Source organism: Rana temporaria, chromosome 1, assembly GCF_905171775.1.
Source record: "Rana temporaria chromosome 1, aRanTem1.1, whole genome shotgun sequence".
Lineage (NCBI taxonomy): Eukaryota > Metazoa > Chordata > Amphibia > Anura > Ranidae > Rana > Rana temporaria.
In genome coordinates this window covers 326565138-326584642 of record NC_053489.1, presented here as the reverse complement: position 1 = coordinate 326584642, position 19505 = coordinate 326565138, and the positions used below count along the sequence as shown (strand labels likewise).

Genomic DNA, 19505 nt, shown 5'->3' with positions numbered 1-19505 from the left:
TATTTGCTCAGTGGGTGACAAACAGCAAAGTTGCAAACATAAGGTTTTGCATACCAACTTTCGTGCAAAAAAAACAAAAAAAAAAGTATGGGTATTTTTTACAGTTGTATCCATTTTTGTAGCCAAGAGCATCACATTTATGTTACTATTACACACCATTAAATGATGAACTTGCAATCATAATATTCAAAGTTAGAAGTACAGAATCTCTCCTCAAATGATAACATTTAAGAAAACTGCTTTAAGCTCAACTCTGTGCACAATAACTTCACTGGATTACAATTTCTAAGTAGCTCTTTACATTGGCTGTGTAGTAATAAACATTGAATTGTTTGAAAAGTTCATTTTTTTTACAAATTAGTACTGTAATGCCGCGTACACACGGTCGGAATTTCCAACCACAAATGTTTGATGTGGGCTTGTTGTCGGAAAATCCAACCGTGTGTATGCTCCATCGGTCATTTGCTGTCGGAATTTCCGACAACAAATGTTTCAGAGCTGGTTCTCAATTTTTCTGACAACAAAATTCCGATCGTCTGTAGTCAATTCCGACGCACAAAATTCCTAAGCATGCTCGGAATCAATTTGACGCATGCTCAGAATCATTGAACTTAATTTTTCTCGGCTCGTCGTAATGTTGTACGTGAACGCTTTCTTGACGTTTTGAATTTCCGACAACATTTGTGTTACTGTGTGTATGCAAGACAAGTTTGAGCGAACAATCTATCAGAAAAAAATCCATGGTTTTGATGTTGGAATGCCCGATCGTATGTACACGGCATTAGACTAATTTGTATTAGTTTCTGCTGTAATCAGAAAGTGCAGGGGGAGATGCATATTATAATGCAGTGAAATTATTGTGCCTGGCGTTGGACTTTAACTTTTTCTTTTGGGAAAAATAATTTACAATTATATGAATACATCACCAAATATACACACTCCACCAAGCTATTCTTTATAGCACTCACCTATTTCCCCTTAAAATATGAACAGTGTTCCTGACCCCCAGTAGAGGTACCTCCTTCTATTGCAACCCCGATATCTAGATAATGCCTACAGAGTGCATCACTCCTAATTGTACTCATGCTCACAATATGTATATTGCAAACCTGTATAAAGTATTTTTAAGTTCACTTCACCGCTTGAGTAATGCAGATAATGCATTTTGCAAGAGCTATTTAAAAAAACACCACAATGTATGTGTCTTGAGATTCGACTGTACCAGTATGGCCTTTGCAATTTATATTCTGTATTTTGCAACTATCTTTTAAATGTAAAATAAATGCTTTTCAAGTGTTAAAGTCATTTTTAAATATGATGATTTCAGAAGTTAAAAACGATGAAACCAAAAGTGATTTGACTTAGTTCTGTGTTTAAAAAATATTTTTATCCCCCCTTGTCAGGCTGTACAAAAAAGATACTGGCTACTGCAGCACCTACAGAGGGGACATTTGTAATGCAATGCTTGCAAAGGACTCTTTAGTTTTTTTCAATACATCTAACAGTGAACCAGAGGAGAGCCAGGAGATGCTTGCTCAAACTGCCTGGACAGAGCTGAAAACAGTCAGCCCTCTTTGTCGCCCAGCTGCAGAAGTTCTGTTGTGCAACTACTTCTTTCGAGAATGCAACCCAACAGGAGATGGTCCTGCACCAAATCCAATATGCAGGTAAGATGCACTTGACTAAATGAAGTGAACCAATATTTTGTAGCTCATAAGTTAGTATGTGAGGCAGCCAATTACCAGTATTATCAGAAGAAGCCACTGAAAAAATCACTATAGCGTGGTCAATTGCAAATGGTATATTCATAAAAGAGTCAATGATTTGATTTTGGTTAAGGCCATTTATCATTTGGGTCTCCAACCAATATTTAATGATTATTAAGCCTATAAGAGCCCTATGTTGCTCTCTAAAGCATTTGTTTATCATCATCATCATCATTACCACTGCCATATTTATTAATGTATAACTCCTTACCTAACTTAAAAACATTTTGTAAGACAGTCATAGAGCATCTTTTGTTAAGCAAAATAAACTGAGGAAAAAATGAAAATATCCTTTATAGGGTGACTTGTTTTACTACAGTGCTATGCTTGCTGTTTTCAAAGTCAGCAGAAACATGTAGCTCTCATTAGGTAATATAGTAAATTTACAGTGAACTTATTTCTCAGTATCCCTCTGAGAAGCAACTTTTCATCCTTCTTGTGGCATCAAAACATCTATTTCAAATATCACCAGTAGCCAAAACAAGAAGCCTTTAAGAAGAAAAAGAATGAATGTAATGGTGAGGGCATTTATATTTTAATGTTGACAGCTGCTGTTTGACCTTCATGAAATGAGGTGTTGATGTCAGTCATCGGCACAGTGGGCTGATTTCCATAAGCTGTTCACCTAGCTGGTAAATAAAGCACAAATGGTTTATATAGCAAATTCATTTCACTCTGGTATGCTGAAATGAATGGTTGTTGGGGAAAGTCCCCAAAGAGGAACTTTGATTTATTCTTTTTTTTTAATTCCCCTTACCTTTTTTGTTGGGTTATACTCACTAAATATATTGGCATGCCCGATGAACCCAGCATCGTTCTGTTGTCACACCAACCAGAACAAGAACAATACTCCTGCACATGAGTGAATAGACCCAATAGTGACTGTTCCACCATAACAAATGTGGATAATTTCTTGGAAGCCTTGCTGCACTCTAGGACTGGGGTTGTCCTTGAAGCACTGCAGAAACTGATTAAAAAAAAGTGCAGACTAGCATGGTCCATTATCCAACAAATATTTATAAAAAAAATTATAAAACAATATCTATTCACAAACAGAGGTGGTAAAAATGCTCATCAAACCACACCATGTGGCTGAACACTCCCAGACCTCCTGGAACCTTTAGCATGGGGGGGGGGGGCTGACCTTGTTCCCAGATGGCTGATGCATTTTAAAGGAAAGTCCTTCTTCTTCAGAGCCAAGCTACAAATGGTTATTCAGCAGTACAGTCACTTACAATACAGACACACCCATAACGTGAGAGCCAAGGCTCCTCCCTGAGGATGGGGAAAGAAAGAGTTAATAGAAAAGTGGCAGGGATATGAAAGGGACCCCTTGATGGAAAAATATGTGGTGTCTTGGGCTGTGTTGGTGTACAGTTGCAACACCAGGTTATGTGTCATCATCTTCCTTTCTAAGTTATCAGGAGTCAGCTGCCTTTTCCTGGTTCTTCAAGCTGGCTCCTAATGACGCAGCCTAATGCCGCGTACACACCATCACTTTCTGCGATGGAAAAAAACGTCATTTTCAAAAACGTCAATTTAATTGACCGTGTGTGGGCAAAAACGTCGTTTTATGTCTTCTAAAAAACGACAGAAAAAAATTGAAGCATGCTTCAATTTTATGTGTCGTTTTTCAAAAGTGCACTTTTTACCTCACAGAAATTGACCGTGTGTAGCAAAAAACGTCGTTTTCTAAGACGTTTTTTCATCTACGCATGCCCAGAAGCTAGCTTCAATGGTAAAACGTGGTGGAACGTAACCTGACTTTGCAAGATCATTGTGAGAAAACGATGGTGTGTATGCAACTTCGTCTTTGAAAATTGAAGTTTCAAAAACGTCATTTTTTACTTCACAGAAAATGTCGTTTTTTTTCATCACATAAAGTGATGGTGTGTACGGGGCATTAGTTACTTTTTCCAGTGCTGTGTGGAAGCTGGTGCCTCAGTTCATGTCTGCTGGGATATATGACCATGGAAACCCCAGGATACTGCAGAAGCAGGGTTCTTGTCATTCTTGTCTAGATGAAAAGAGAGGTAAGGGATGGGATGACTGTGAATAAAAAAAAGAGAGAAATAAACACAAAAAAACAAAACACACTGTCTGCTTGTTTAGATTGTGGAGGGAAGAGGATTTCAATGACGTAAAGTGATATTTTTGTGTGAAGGTCCACTTTAAGTTCCATGGGGATGGATGCATCTTAGCATGGTTCTTATTTTTGCTAAACATCAAATATTTCATACTGTAGCTGTGTGCTATGGTAGTTAAGGAGAAGACAGTTATAAAAGCTCAATCCCAGCAATAAAAAGTAGGTTACAGCATGCTCTAATTCCAAGTTGGGTGATCAAATTAGATGACCATGAACATGACTTGTTAGATCACTTGGCCCAAAGCAGTCCTACACTTAAAATGAAATTAGAATGGGACCTGGTTTTTATAGCTGACAAGTACATCATGGTGGTTACTGAGTCATAGGAGCAGTAAATCTTGCATACAGCATGGGTAAGATCCTGGATACAAATATGCTTGCTGTCAACTAATGTCACTAATGTTTTGAAATGAGTGGTGCAGACCTCTGAAATGAAATCAGACAAATAATTATTCACAGGACCTGCAAGTGGGTGAGCTACTAAGCCAGGCAGGTCTACATAATTCAAGTTCTTAAGAGATACATATGAGCTAGGATGTGGGGGTAGACAGGAGTTTTGTTATAGAAAACTTAAATATGTGTGAGGATCATGGCAATGTGGAGGCGTCCGTTCCTGTAACGCAGGTGATTAAGGCTCATAGTTTCCAGTGTATTCCTTGGATTTCTCAAGAGAAATTTTTCTGCAACATTACGGCTATCTGTCTATCCAATTTAATGTGTTTTGCTTTAGAGGTCCTTAGAGTGCTAGGTGCTTTTATTTCTATAGCATAGACCAGGAGTCTCCAAACTTTCTAACCAAAGGGCCATTTTACTGTTCATCATTACTCATCATTGGAGTCATTGGGAGGAATTGTGCCCCTTCGTTGGTGTCAGTGAATAAATATAATAATAGTTCCCAGAGGGCCTGATAAAAGCAAGCAAAGGGCTGTGTCCGGACCCTGGGCTGCGGTTTTGAGACTACTGGCTTACTGGGACAGGGAATATCATAAACTGTGGAAGATACCATGTAAAGTGATCTGCAATATGCTGTTGCAAATAAATACAGTTAATAACTAAAATGCAGTGCAGATTTGGAGCTCTGTATTTTACTGACATCAGGAGGGAAGCTTATATGTCTTCTAAGGGTAAATAGGATGAGACCTTGATGTATTCGGTTTTTAAGCAATTCAAACTTTTTTTGATTTATTGCCAAATAATATAATAGCGTGGTTTTGCTGTGAAGTTGACATAACTTTAATAACTAAACCTTTGGAATTGTAATACTGACTGAAGAGCTTGCTCTGTGCTAGATAAATCTTGGCTTAAGAGCCTTCCTTGGCAGTAACAACAAATTCAGACAGAAGCCATCAAAGCGCTGGAGATAAAATCCATCATGAAATCCATATTGCATGCTGTGAGAAGATCAATATTTTTTTCAGTGCATATTTTTAAGTAGAAGTTGAGGATGATTGATCCTGACCTCTGGGCCTTGTAATATACTTGGCATTGTGAACACTGGCTTTCCGTAACCTTTACTAAGAATTCCATCAGTCACCTGCAGTTTTAGAATTACGCTGCTTGCCATAGAAGCTGGCATGGTACAACACGTGCATTATTAATATCAACAAATCTTTATGTAACAGTTTATTCATGTTGTCACTGTGATGAGCCTAGTTTGCTGCTGTCACTCTGTCTGGATTTTCCAGGGTGTGATAAATGTGGCTCTTGGGTGTGAATTATGTATGAGAGCAGTTTGTCCTGTACAAGATTAACAGGTTGAAGTTATTTCCTAGACTTTATCACACCGGAGAGAAATAGGGAAATGACCCGAGATTATATTAGGGGAGTAAAGAGTCTGCACTGGCTTGTTTAATACCTCAGCTAGGATCAGAAACCCACTGATGTTTAAGTAAAATAAAGATAGAACACTGGGTAAACTGTCTTTAATTAGGATTGATGATTTCTGTGGCCCCCATTATTGTGCATTTCAGCAGGAATTGGGAGCACAGCTGGATAAAAGTATGTAAACTGCAGAAATATGCTACAGACTTTTTTCATAGGGATTAGACAATTTTTATTGTCATAAAGCTTAAATTAGAATGATGTTTTTACATAAAGTTTTACCACAGACAGGTGATTGTAGCATGATACAGGAATGGGATGATCTTGAAGCTGCAGCACCTAATGAATGTTGATTCTATGTGCCCTGAGAAAAAAAGAGAAAACATGATCAAGAGGGCCAGGATATGTTAAATGAGAAGTATGGCCAATGCCTTCTTGGCCATACTTCTCTTGTGGGTCACAGAAGTGCACTTACTTTTGCACCCCTGTGACTCAGAATCAGTTATTTTTTTTGTCCACTAAGATAATGTAGAGCAATGGTGGTAAAATATATAGCAAGGAGGGATAGGGGTGATGGGTAAGGTAACACGGTAGATATATATGTGATTTTGAATGTTATGTTTTGTTTATGTAAGGATAGGGGTGATGGGTAAGGTAACACGGTAAATATATATAAATACGATTTTGAATGTTATGTTTTGTTTATGTCTTTTTTTAAAGAAAAAAATAAATTTAAGAAGAATCAGGTCACAAAGTCTCTCCAAAGTATCAGGATCCACCCAGCTGCCTGATTGACAGCTGGCTCTGATTCTCAACAGAGCCGAAGCCAGTTGGTCCTCCTCTACAGCACGGTGCTCCAGTAAGCGCTGGAAAAGCAGAACAACGAGCACAGTTAACAAAGCCTGTGTGGCTGTGTGATTTATCTACTACTGCTTGTAAATACACATGAAGGGCAGTGTAATCCATCTGCTGGGGCTGTGCATGTTTACAAGCAAATCTTTATTATTATGGATGAACCAGCAGCTCTGTCAGGGATGTGTGATAGCGCTGCCACCAGCCTCAGTTTTTACTAGTAGCCACACAGCCCTGCAGCACTGATTTTTTATCCATAGGAGTAAAAGAACAGTAATCTTGCAAAGGGGGCGGGGGGCTTTGTGCTGGCTGTGAATCTCCCAGAAGAACACCCTTAGAGTGGGCTTTAGACTAGGGAGGTGCTACAGCCAGCATTAACACAAATAAATAGGTGCTTTAAACCCACAAAAGGGTCACATATGAGAATGGGAAAATAAGTAAAAGTTTTCAAATATTCCCAACAGTTTTTCTTTAAAAATTTGTCTTCTCTGACATCACCCTTTTTTATTACTTCATATTAGATAATAAACAATTTGTTCTTTTATATATTCACGTGATAGGAACTACATGAACACAGATAACATTTTTATAACTGTAGTATAAATACAATTTTGCTATGCTCTTTCTGCTAAAGTGCTGTTTTGTATAAGTAAAAGGTCAACTTTGTTTTTAATCAGTGATACTATGCATTTACTTTTTTCCTGTAAGAACTGCAACTGTGCATTGATTGATTAAGCGATGATAAGTTCTGGCAAGATTGACCCTGAACAACATACCAGCCCTTCAGACCTGTGAGGCTAGATACAAGTGTCTCATGTCATTGACGTCATATGACATTTTCACAGCACACTCAAGGACTTTGCCTATCTTATGGGTATTTAATGAAAAAGGGCATTGCATACAACATTATTGTATAAATAGTAATGTAAATACCATGCCTTGCTATGGAGAAGTTACTTAATACGCAGTTAACGATCCCTAGCATACCTAAGCAAAGTTTATATTTCTACTCATCCATCTGTTACCTTTTACCCTGGAAACTTATTCTCCCATAATCAATGCAAAATGACTATGGGCCAGATTCACAGAAGAAATATGCCGGAGTATCTACTGATACTCCGGCGTATTTTCAAATTTGCCGCGTCGTATCTTAATTTGTGATTCACAAACAAGATACGACAGCTTTTGGCTAAGATCCGACAGGCTTACGGCTTCGTACGCCTTCGGATCTTAGGCTGCAATACTTTGGCCGCCGCTGGGTGGAGTTTGCGCCGTTTTCCAGCCTTGGGTATGCAAATTAGCTTTTACGGCGATCCACGAAGGTACTCGCGTGCGTTACGTCGTCGCAAGTCGTTTTTTCCCGTCGCAAAGTTAAGCCTGCTTTTTCATGGCTTAACTTTACACCAGCCATGTTAAAGTATGGCCGTCGTTCCCGCGTCGAATTAAAAAAAAAATGTTTTTGGCGTAAGTCCGTTACGCACGTCACCATTCACAAACACGTCGGGGCACCGTAATTTCGCGCAAAGCACGGCAGGAAATTTCCAAACGGAGCATGCGCAGAACGTTTGGCGCGGGAGCGCGCCCAATTTAAATGGTACACGCCCCATTTGAATTAGGCGGGCTTGCGCCGGACGTCTTTACGATACACCGCCATAAGTTTACATGCAAGTGCTTGGTGAATCAGGCACTTGCGCTGAAAACTTGCGGCGGTGTAACGTAAAGACGATACGTTACGCCGCCGCAGTTTTTGCTGAATCTGGCCCAATATTCCTGTTACACTTTAGTATTTTCAATCATTTCAATAGCCAGTTGGCCATAAAAAGTATTTTTTTAATTGTATGAATCAGTAGCCATATTAAGATCTTGTAGAACACATTATTTTGAGACCCAAATAAAAGAAGTACAGTAAGCAGAATATATTGTTACTAGGAAAAAAAAATGTAGTACAAAAAACCTCAGCTTAAGAACCCGAGCAGGTTAAATTTAAAGGCATCCATCTAGGAAATGCCTAATTATCAATCTTATTTAAAAAATAAATATATTTTCAGAAAACAATTTTATTTGAAAGAAAGTTCAAGGGTTTAGAAATTGTTGATTATAGAAATAGAGCTCTTTTTTTTAATGCACATGTTCTTTTGTATTTGTCATAAAATTTCACATGCAAACCTGAACCACCAGTTCTGTGTTGATAACCACAGGCTTACCCTGGGATTCATTTTTGCATTTACCCAGGAGTCCTCTCTACTTTTGTAAGGGTTCATTTGCACTGCATGGTCTTAAAGGAAAACTACAATGGCTTTTGGGTAAATTTAATTTTACATTTTGTATAGTTTTTAGGCATTTTGAGATATATACACTTGCATTTAAACTGATATATTAGATCATTAGATAATTATATGAAATATTAAACAAAAAAAATCTGCTTAACCACTTCAGCCCCGGACCATTTGGCTGCCAAATGACCGGGCCACTTTTTGCGATTAGGCACTGCGTCGCTTTAACTGACAATTGCGCGGTCGTCTCAAACAAAATTGACGTTCTATTTTTTCCAAAAATAGAGCTTTCTTTTGGTGGTATTTGATGTATTTGATAATTGGTATTTGATCATTTTTTGTGCTATAAACAAATATAGAGCGACAATTTTGAAAAAAAAGCAATATTTTGTACTTCTTGCTATAATAAATATCCCCAATTTTTTTTAAAAAAGCAAATTTTTTCTCAGTTTAGGCTGATACGTATTCTTCTGCATATCTTTGGTAAAAAAAATCACAATAAGCAGATCTTGATTGGTTTGCGCAAAAGTTAAAGTGTCTACAAAATAGGGGTAGTTTTATGGCATTTTTAGTATAATTTTACTTGTTATTGTGGCGATCTGCGATTTTTATCGTGACTACGACATTATGGCGGACACATCGGACACTTTTGCCGCTATTTTGGGACCATTCACATTTATACAGCGGTCAGTGCTATACAAATGCACTGATTAGTGTGTAAATGTGACTGTCAGTGAAGGGGTTAACCATTAGGGGGCGCTGAAAGGGTAAATTGTGTCCTAGGGAGTGATTCTAACTGTTAGGGGGCATGGCTTACTGTGACACCTCACTGATTGCTGCTATGAGTAAGCATCGGTTATCGATGTGAAACGCATCAGCTCTGTTACCCCACTGCTTGCGGTTTTTTTTTTGCTGTTGTAGTTTTCGTTTTACTGGAATAAAAGGCACCATTTTTTACACTTTATTGAAGTGCGGCTGTCCATCATCTCCTCCCTCTTATTTATGCTTTGTGCATTGCCTGCACCCATCGGGTTTTGAACCATACTCACCGCTGAAGTGCATTTGTCTGGAGCGGCGGTTTTCTTTCTCTCAAACGGAAGGTGTAGGAGTGCAAGGGTTCATTTGCACTGCATGATTTTAAAGGTTGGCTTTTGGGTAAATTTTATTTTAAATTTTGTATAGTTTATAGGCATTTTGAGATATATACACTTGCATTTAAACTGATATCTTAGATCATTAGATATCAGAGAGGTATCACGGAGGTGTGGAAGAAGACTCCAGTGGCAACCTGTGAAGCTCTGATGAACTCCATGCCCAAGAGAGTTAAGGCAGTGCTGCAAAATAATGGTGGCCACACAAAATATTGACACTTTGGGCCCAATTTGGACATTTTCACTTAGGTGTGTACTTACTTTTGTTGCCAGCGGTTTAAGCATTAATGGTTGTGTGCTGAGTTATTTTGAGGGGAAATTTACACTGTTATACCAGCTGTACACTCACTACATTGTAGCAAAGTGTAATTTCTTCAGTGCTGTCACATGAACAGATAAAATAAAATATTTACAAAAATGTCAGTGTACTCCCTTTTGTGAGATACTGTACATCAATTCAATCATAACATATCAATCTTATCTCCCAATGTAGGAACTCCCCTGAAGAGAATGCAAGGCTTATCTGGCAACAGAGGTCCTATCACCCTAACATTTTTTTAAACAGGCCAGTGTTTCTTGAAAATGTTTTTGATAGCATAATGCTGTATGGAAAAATAAATGCTCATAGACCAAAAAAAATCTTGTTTGGTCTGTTTATTTCTTATATTACAGTATCTGTCATAAGTGTATCCCTATCAAACACTGGCCTGTTTTAAAAATGATAAGGTAAGGACCTAACTTGCAAGATAATCCTTGCATCCTCTGCAGGGGAGCTCCTACCTTGCCCCAAATATAGCAAATCAACCTACCAGACCTACCTTTTCTTTATCGTACATCACGGGACACAGAGCAGCATAGCCATTACATATGGGTTATATAGTGTACCTTCAGGTGATGGACACTGGCACTCTCCGACAGGAAGTTCCCTCCCTATATAACCCCCACCCATAGTGGGAGTACCTCAGTTTTTTCGCCAGTGTCTTAGGTGTTGGTGCACGTTGAAGGTTGTGCCTGCAGTTTGTCCTTGGGACCAGGGCCAGCCGACCGGATCCGTCCAAGGTGCTTCATAGCCAAAGTGGACGGTACCCGGGCCCCAATTCGTGGATGGGGTTTTGCCTATAATGCCTCTCCTTGGAGGGCTGGACTCTGGGTTCCAGGACTGGGTTTTTTAACCTATGGATACCTGCTGCCAGTAGTGCTGTATAGGTCCAGGTGTGTGGTGTTCCTGACTTGGACCCCGGTCCCTGAAGGTCTATGACCATACCCACGGTGAAGGGGGAAGATTGGGCCTCTTGCATGAGCAATACCCTGCGGCGTGGAAAGGTAAGCGGGGGGCCTACGGAACTTGGTTTGTCAGTGGGCTCCCCACAGGGGACTCTGGGGAAAAGCCTTTTTTTATGCCTCTGTGCATGGGCTAAAGAGAAACCACAAAGTCTGCATGACTGGATGGCTCAAACACCCAGGTATACTGTTCCTCTGGCTGGGCTAATAGACTGCTGCTGCTGCTACAAGGTGTTTTTGCTCCATGAAATGTAAAGGGGAGCATGTCAGGTTTAAATTACTTACTTCCTGATGTCTGTGTGTCTCCAGCAGCTCCCGGGCTCCTCTCCCCACATGGATTCTGCTTCCTGCTTCCTGTAGAGCGGCGTCGGGAGCGCGCGCGCGCGCGCGTGCGCGCGCACTGTTATAGGCGCCGACGCTGCGTGGAGGGGCGGGGGACGCCCAGGGAGTTCCCTCCCCTCTGTACATCAGAGGGAAAACTCTATTTAGCCTGTCAGTTTGCTGAAGGCTGTGAAGGGACACGGAGCAGCGATGCTGAGCTGAGCAGGATAGGTTTGCCTATGTTATGCTGACACAGTGACACCTAGTGGCCGTTTTTTTGTACACACCTTGCTAAAGAGCTGTTTAAGCTCATATTTTCTCTGAAAAGCCGGTGTACTAAGTAGCAGTCAGAGTACTTAGCATTTGGTACTCTCTTAGCCCAGCATTAAGGGAAGCAATATTAGGATATGATTAAGCCCTTGGGGCTCAATATTGCTATCTCTTGTTAGGTTTTGGGAAGTTTAGTTTTCTGTCTAACATTACCCTAGCCTAATTTTTTTCCTCATTTATTTAAATGTGTGTTTTTCTCCAGCTATTACAGTTAGTTGTATATTAGCGGAGTATCTCAGATTTGTTTATTATGGCTCCTAAGGGTGCAGGGAACGCTAAAAATGCTAAAGGTGTTAAAAAGCCGAAGGGTTCCCCATCGGGCTCGGAGGATATTTCCCAGAATCCACCTGCCCCTACCTCCCCGGAGGATCCGGAGGTTGCTGCCCTGGGTGAGCCATCGGGGTTGCTAGGTGCTATGGCGGGCCCTATTCAACCAACTCCTTCCTATGTAACGGAAGAGATGTTAGCCTCCACCTTGGGTGGATTTGAAAAAAGGATGGCCGCTCTTATTACGGCCTCTTTATCCGGGAAGAAGCGGGCTAGGTCCCCGTCTCCCAGGTTTGAATCTCCTGAGGAAGATGTCCTTTCCACTGAGGAATTGGAAGATACAGGAGACCAGGCTGAGGATCACCTGGACCATTTAGGTTCTGAAGATTCTACTATAGAAGAACCTTTTTCAGCTTCTCACGCAGAAAAATTGTGGGTCCAGTCCTTAACGGATATGGTGCGGTCAGCTTTTAAAATGCCTTTGCCTCAGCCTCTGGCCTCCGCTGTGTCCTCATTGGGCTCCCTAAAACGCCCCAAGCCAACCTGGTGTTCCCGGTCCATCCTTTATTAAAGGACCTGATATTTCAGGACTGGGTTAAGCCAGACAGGATTTTTTTGCCTCCTAAAAGGTTCGCAGTTATGTACCCTTTAGAGGAGGAGTTTTCAAGGAAATGGGCTGTCCCCACTGTTGACGCAGCCATATCATGTGTCAATAAAGCGTTAACGTGTCCGGTGGACAATATTCACATGTTCAAAGATCCTGTGGATAAAAGGCTTGAGACCTTACTGAAGGCATCCTTTGCCACAGCGGGGGCAGTGGTCCAGCCAGCTGTAGCTGCCATTGGCGTCTGCCAGGCTTTAAAAGACCAGGCCAAGCAGGCCCTAAAGGACCTTCCGGCTCAACAGGCTCAGGACTTAGCCGATCTACCTAGAGCTTTATGTTTCGCGGTAGACGCTATCAAGGATTCAATCCAACAGGCGTCCCGCCTATCCCTGTATTTGGTTCACATGAGAAGATTACTTTGGTTAAAGAACTGGTCTGCAGAAACCCCCTGCAAAAAACTCCTTACAGGATTCTCCTTTCAAGGAGAGAGATTGTTTGGAGAAGATCTTGACAAATATATTCAAAAGATCTCTAGTGGTAAGAGCACCCTTTTGCCGGTTAATAAAAGGTTCCGAGGTCCCTCTTTTAAGCGCCCAACCTCTCCAGTTCCAGGGCCCTCATTCTCTAGGCAGTATCGACGGCCTCCTGGACGCGCAGCTGCAAACAGGCCCCAGGGGCAAGCTGCAGGGAACAAGAGACCGTGGAACCGTAAGCCGGTTAAGGCTGCCCCTAAGGCAGCCTTGTGAAGGGGCGCCCCCACTCTCTCGAGTGGGGGGAAGACTCCGGTTGTTCTCGGAGTTGTGGGGGGCCCAAGTTACCGACCAATGGGTTCTGTCCTCAGTAACTCAGGGGTACAAGCTGGAGTTTCGGGAGTTCCCCCCTCCTCACTTTCAAACGTCAAGACTTCCAGGCGACCCTCAGAGACAGGCATCGCTTCTGTCCGCCCTAGAGCGACTCCTGTCTCAAGGAGTGATTATGGAAGTACCAGCAGGGGAGCAAGGACAAGGGTTTTACTCAAACCTCTTCGTTGTCCCGAAGCCAAACGGCGACGTCAGGCCTATTCTGGACCTAAAGTTATTAAACCGCTTTTTAAGAGTCCGGTCTTTTCGAATGGAGTCCATTCGTTCGGTGGTGGCCGCCCTCCAAGGAAAGGAGTTCTTGGCCTCCATCGATATAAAGGACGCATACCTGCACGTTCCGATTTTCCCAGGCCATTACAGGTATCTGCGTTTTGCCCTAAACTATCGGCATTATCAGTTCGTGGCTCTTCCGTTCGGACTAGCCACGGCCCCTCGGGTTTTTACGAAGATCCTGGCCCCCGTATTAGCCATCCTAAGGGAACAGGGCATTCTGATCATGGCCTACCTAGACGATCTTCTGGTAGTCGACCACTCAGCGGCCGGTCTAAATCGGGCAGTGTTGCTAGCAGTAAACTGCCTAGAGTCCCTGGGTTGGGTTCTAAACCGGGACAAATCGGCTTTACAGCCCACAAGAAGGTTGGAGTATCTAGGTCTGATTTTAGATACAAGACAACAACGGATCTTCCTGCCCCAGTCCAGAGTGGACTCGATAAGGGAGTTAATCCACATAGTCCTAAGCAGCACAAGGCCATCTATACGCCTCTGCATGCGCCTGTTGGGAAAGCTAGTGGCCACCTTCGAGGCAGTGCCCTATGCCCAGATCCATTCTCGGAGGCTACAGAGAGCAATTCTCACGGCCTGGGACAAAAGACTCCAGGCCTTGGATCTTCCCATTTCCCTTCCCTATGCGGTAAGGCAGAGCCTGTGTTGGTGGCTAGTCACAAAAAATCTTCTGAAAGGAAGATCGTTCAATCCCCCCTCATGGAGGATAGTAACCACGGACGCCAGCCTATCAGGTTGGGGTGCAGTCCTAGACGATTTAACCCTACAGGGGAAATGGTCAAGGGCAGAATCAGCCCTACCCATAAATGTCTTAGAGATCCGAGCAGCTCGGTTGGCTCTTTTGGGCTGGACGGAGGTTCTGCAGGGCTCCCCAGTAAGGGTACAATCCGACAATGCCACTGCCGTAGCTTATATAAACCACCAGGGTGGCACCAGGAGTCAGGCAGCCCAAAGGGAGGTAGATCGGATCTTTTCATGGGCAGAAGCCCATGTCCCCTGCATCTCAGCTATCTTTATCCCCGGGGTGGACAATTGGCAAGCGGACTTCCTCAGCCGCCAACAGATGTCCCCAGGGGAGTGGTCCCTCCATCCCGAAGTGTTCCAGGTCATTTGCCGGAAGTGGGGTACTCCGGAGGTGGACATTATGGCGTCCAGATTCAATGCCAAAGTAGCAAACTTTGTCTCTCGAACGAGGGATCCATTGGCTTGCGGGACAGATGCCTTGGTGTGTCCCTGGCATCAGTTTGCGCTAATCTATGCCTTCCCTCCAATACGGATGCTACCCCGTCTTCTTCACAGAATTCAAAGGGAACGCAAGCCAGCGATTCTAGTGGCCCCAGCGTGGCCCCGAAGACCTTGGTACTCCTTGATAAAAAGGATGACCGTAGAGGAGCCTTGGGTCCTCCCTCTACGTCCGGACCTCCTCTCACAAGGGCCATTCTACCACCCTGCCTTACAGGCCCTAAATTTAACGGCCTGGCGGCTGAGTCCCTGATTCTCAGAAACAGAGGCCTTTCAGGGCAGGTCGTTTCTACCCTTATAAACGCAAGAAAACCAGTTTCCAGGTTAATATACTATAGGGTGTGGAAGGCCTATATTACCTGGTGTGAAACCAGGAAATGGGATCCCCGCAAATATACTATTGGGAGAATCCTGGAGTTTTTACAGTTGGGAGTGGAAAAAGGTTTGGCGGTCGGCACAATCAAGGGGCAGGTGTCTGCCTTGTCGGTCTTCTTCCAGAGATCGTTGGCTGCCCATTCCTTAATGAAATCCTTTTTACAAGGTGTTATTCGGGTGAATCCCCCGATTAAAGCTCCCCTGTATCCTTGGGATCTAAATTTGGTTCTATCGGCCTTGCAAAGCCAGCCCTTTGAGCCCTTGTCCGTGATCCCTTTGGTCCTTTTGACTAGGAAACTAGTGTTTCTGGTGGCCATGGCATCCGCCAGAAGGGTGTCGGAGTTGGCAGCCTTGTCATGTAAGGCACCTTATTTATTATTGCATAAGGACAGGGTCGTTTTGCGGCCGCTTCCGTCCTTCCTGCCTAAGGTGGTATCAAATTTTCACCTTAATCAAGATGTGATTCTTCCATCATTTTTTCCAAAGCCTTCTTCTAAGGAAGAGAGGTTACTACATTCCTTGGATGTAGTTAGAGCTGTAAAGATTTACTTGGAAGCTACAGCCCAGATTCGTAAGACGGACGTCTTATTCATTCTGCCGGAAGGGCCCAAGAAGGGCCAGGCAGCGTCTAAGGCCACTATTGCTAAGTGGATTAGGCAGACGATTATTCAGGCCTATGGCCTGAAGGGGAAGAGTCCACCCTTATCGGTTAAGGCTCATTCCACTAGAGCTATAAGTGCCTCTTGGGCAGCGTATCACCAGGTCCCTATGGCTCAGGTCTGCAGGGCAGCAACCTGGTCATCTGTCCACACATTTGCAAAATTTTATCAAATGGACGTTAGGAGGAACGCTGATTCAGCCTTTGGGCAGGCGGTACTGCGGGCCGCAGTTTAATCTCCTCTTGTCCGGTGGCACCTCTTGTTTGTTTTTTTCTGGTTGTCTCCCTCCCCTCATGGAGCATTGCTTGGGGACATCCCATATGTAATGGCTATGCTGCTCTGTGTCCCGTGATGTACGATAAAGAAAAAGGGATTTTTATTAACAGCTTACCTGTAAAATCCTTTTCTTGTAGTACATCACGGGACACAGAGCTCCCACCCCTCTTATGGGGAATTTTGGGATGCATATTGCTTGCTACAAAACTGAGGTACTCCCACTATGGGTGGGGGTTATATAGGGAGGGAACTTCCTGTCGGAGAGTGCCAGTGTCCATCACCTGAAGGTACACTATATAACCCATATGTAATGGCTATGCTGCTCTGTGTCCCGTGATGTACTACAAGAAAAGGATTTTACAGGTAAGCTGTTAATAAAAATCCCTTTTTTTCAGAATTTAAAAGCTGCTTTCCCCCGTAAGAGGTGTGACTGTGTCAGGTCAATTATTTGAGAAATAAGAGAGTCACCTCATTTCATTCTACAGCCACCCTCAGATCATATTCCATCCTATCAATTATTACCTGTGCCACAAAAAAATGTGTTTATTTATTGCAGTGCCTGTGCGGCCTGCAACATGTGGAAAGGACCACCAGAGCCCTTCATGTGCATTTGAATGAACACATGGCAAATATATGGAGAGGGTTCAGGGGTCACAGTGTTTCAAAACATTATGCACTGTTTCAAAATGAAGATCTCACTGGAATTCTCTTTATTGGTATTGATACATTTTAACTCCATTGTAGGTGTTGTTCCATAAAAAGGGAGATATTCAGGTAAGATTGATGATTTATGGATTTTCTCCTATTTTGGTTTAAATTTAGATTCCAAGGAGAATGTGTTTATTAGCAATAGTTGAATGTTCTGTTCCTCTTTTCCTTATTACCATGCTGACATAATTTTTCCTCTATTTAGGATGTTATACTTATTAAGATTATATTGTTAATGCATTTACAAAGTTTTACATTTTAATGCAGTTATTAATCACTTATTTATTTTGGATTTTTTGGTCATGCAGGTTGTAAAAATCTCCATTGACGTGGAGGTTTTATGTAATATTAGACAAGGGATATCAAAATACAGGTTGTTCATACTTTTATGCGGTGTATGGGAGTTTAGAGTGCACATTTGCAATGTTGATCTTATTGACAACAAGATGGTGCCTTGTAGGCTAATTGACAAAAAAAATTAATTGGGACTATTTCCGGAATTTTTTCTGTGTTCCTTACTTTCTACACTGCCAATGTATATAATGTGTGGTGTAGCGGCGCCTCTGAGCCCCTGATTATGTAATTTTTTGAGGAAACGTGTAGGATGAAGTCAGAGGCTGTAACGGCACCAGGCTCGCACGAGTTTGTGAGTTGCAACTTGGGAATTGTCATTTGTTTAGCAACGATTATGTCTGCTTATATGGAAGTGTTTTTAAACGTTTTAAATAAAATCAGTCCTCGGATTTTACACTATTTAGAACGTGGGACTCTTCTTTCTCTTTCTGAATGTGCGACTTTGTATGGAGTTTGTGAAGAGGATTGGATGCCTCTTATACCCGCTGTGACTATGTTGACGTTCATTTATTAGGCTCTTTTTGATGTCTCACGAGTTGTGTATCAAACTTTTCTTGTAAGGCCTCGTACACACCACCGAATTCCTTGGCAAAAACCAGCAAGAAACTTGCTGGGAGATATTTTTTTGCCGAGGAAACCGGTCGTGTGTACACTTTCGTCAAGGAACTCGACGAGCCAAAAAGAGAGCATGTTCTCTATTTCCTTGACGGGAATGGAAAAAATTGGCTTGTCGAGTTTCTCGACGGCTTCACAAGGAACTCGACGAGCAAAACGATGTGTTTCGCCCGTCAAGTTTTTCGGTCGTGTGTCCGAGGCCTCAGTCTTCCGGTGTGTCAGGGTGGAGTGCACTGTACGATGGAGCACATATGAAGATTAATTTTTGTTGCACTTTGATTGCACATGCCATCATACATATGGATTGCTTTCAATACATATATTTATTTTATATCCACATTTGTTTATATAAAATATTGCATTAAAACAATCTTTTTAGAATGCGTCCAAAACATGATGCACCTATCTTCCATTTTTTATTTGGTAGGAACCTTGTTACAAGTCAGGGAGGAATTTACTTAACCTGGAGCATGCAAAATCCGGTGCATCTCTGCATAGAAACCAATCAGCTTCCAGGTTTTATTGTCAAAGCTTAATTGAACAAGCTGGAGTTAGAAAAAAATTGGCTATCATGCATAGCTGCACCAAATTCTGCTCCAGTTTTTGCTGAAAAGACATAAATCAGGAAACATTTTGCAAAAATGGTAGCAAAGGATTTGGTCATGGACTGGAAAGATTACGGCATTCCTCTATTTTCTGGTGTCATGGATAAACAGTATGGCCCGGATTCACAAAGCACTTGCGCCGACGTATCTCCAGATACGCCGCGTAAGAGCAAATATGCACCGTCATATCTGTGCGACGTACCCACAAACTAAGATACGCCTAAAAACAGGCTTAATCCCGCCGACGTAACTTGCCTACGCCGGCGTAGGGTGGGCGCACATTTACGCTGGCCGCATGGTGGCGCTGCCATTGATTAGCCATTCAAATATGCAAATTAGGAAAATACGGTGATTCACGAACCTGCGCCCGCCCGACGCAGGCTACGAGAGGTGCGCGTAAGTTGTACGTCCGGCGTAAAGTTAAGCCCCATAAAGGAGGTGTAACTCAGCAGCAGCATGTAAAGGTCTACATCAGGGAACAGAGTCCGGCGTTTTTTACGTAGTTTACGTTGCACGTGTGTCTGGATGGACATAGATTACATTCATGGCGTAGGCAGTGATCCGACGTATCTTAGGTAGTTTTTCCGAAGTGGTTATGAGCATGCGCACGGGGATGCGTCCATGACACGACGCATGCGCAGTTCGTTCAATGTACTTGTCTGGCTCTCAAATCATTATTTGCATGGGGTCACGCCTCATTTGCATGGCTTTGCATGG

The 19505-nt window shown here is 42.5% G+C and overlaps 1 protein-coding gene across 2 annotated transcripts in view; it reads left to right on the top strand.

Moving 5' to 3' along the window:
* Window positions 1-19505, top strand: part of MUSK (muscle associated receptor tyrosine kinase) — a 234558-nt gene that overhangs the window by 154478 nt on the left and 60575 nt on the right. For both annotated transcript variants that reach the window (XM_040360661.1, XM_040360671.1), the window contains one exon: window positions 1404-1667. In XM_040360661.1, coding sequence (XP_040216595.1) covers window positions 1404-1667 — 264 coding nt within the window. The remainder of the gene's footprint in view (window positions 1-1403; window positions 1668-19505) is intronic.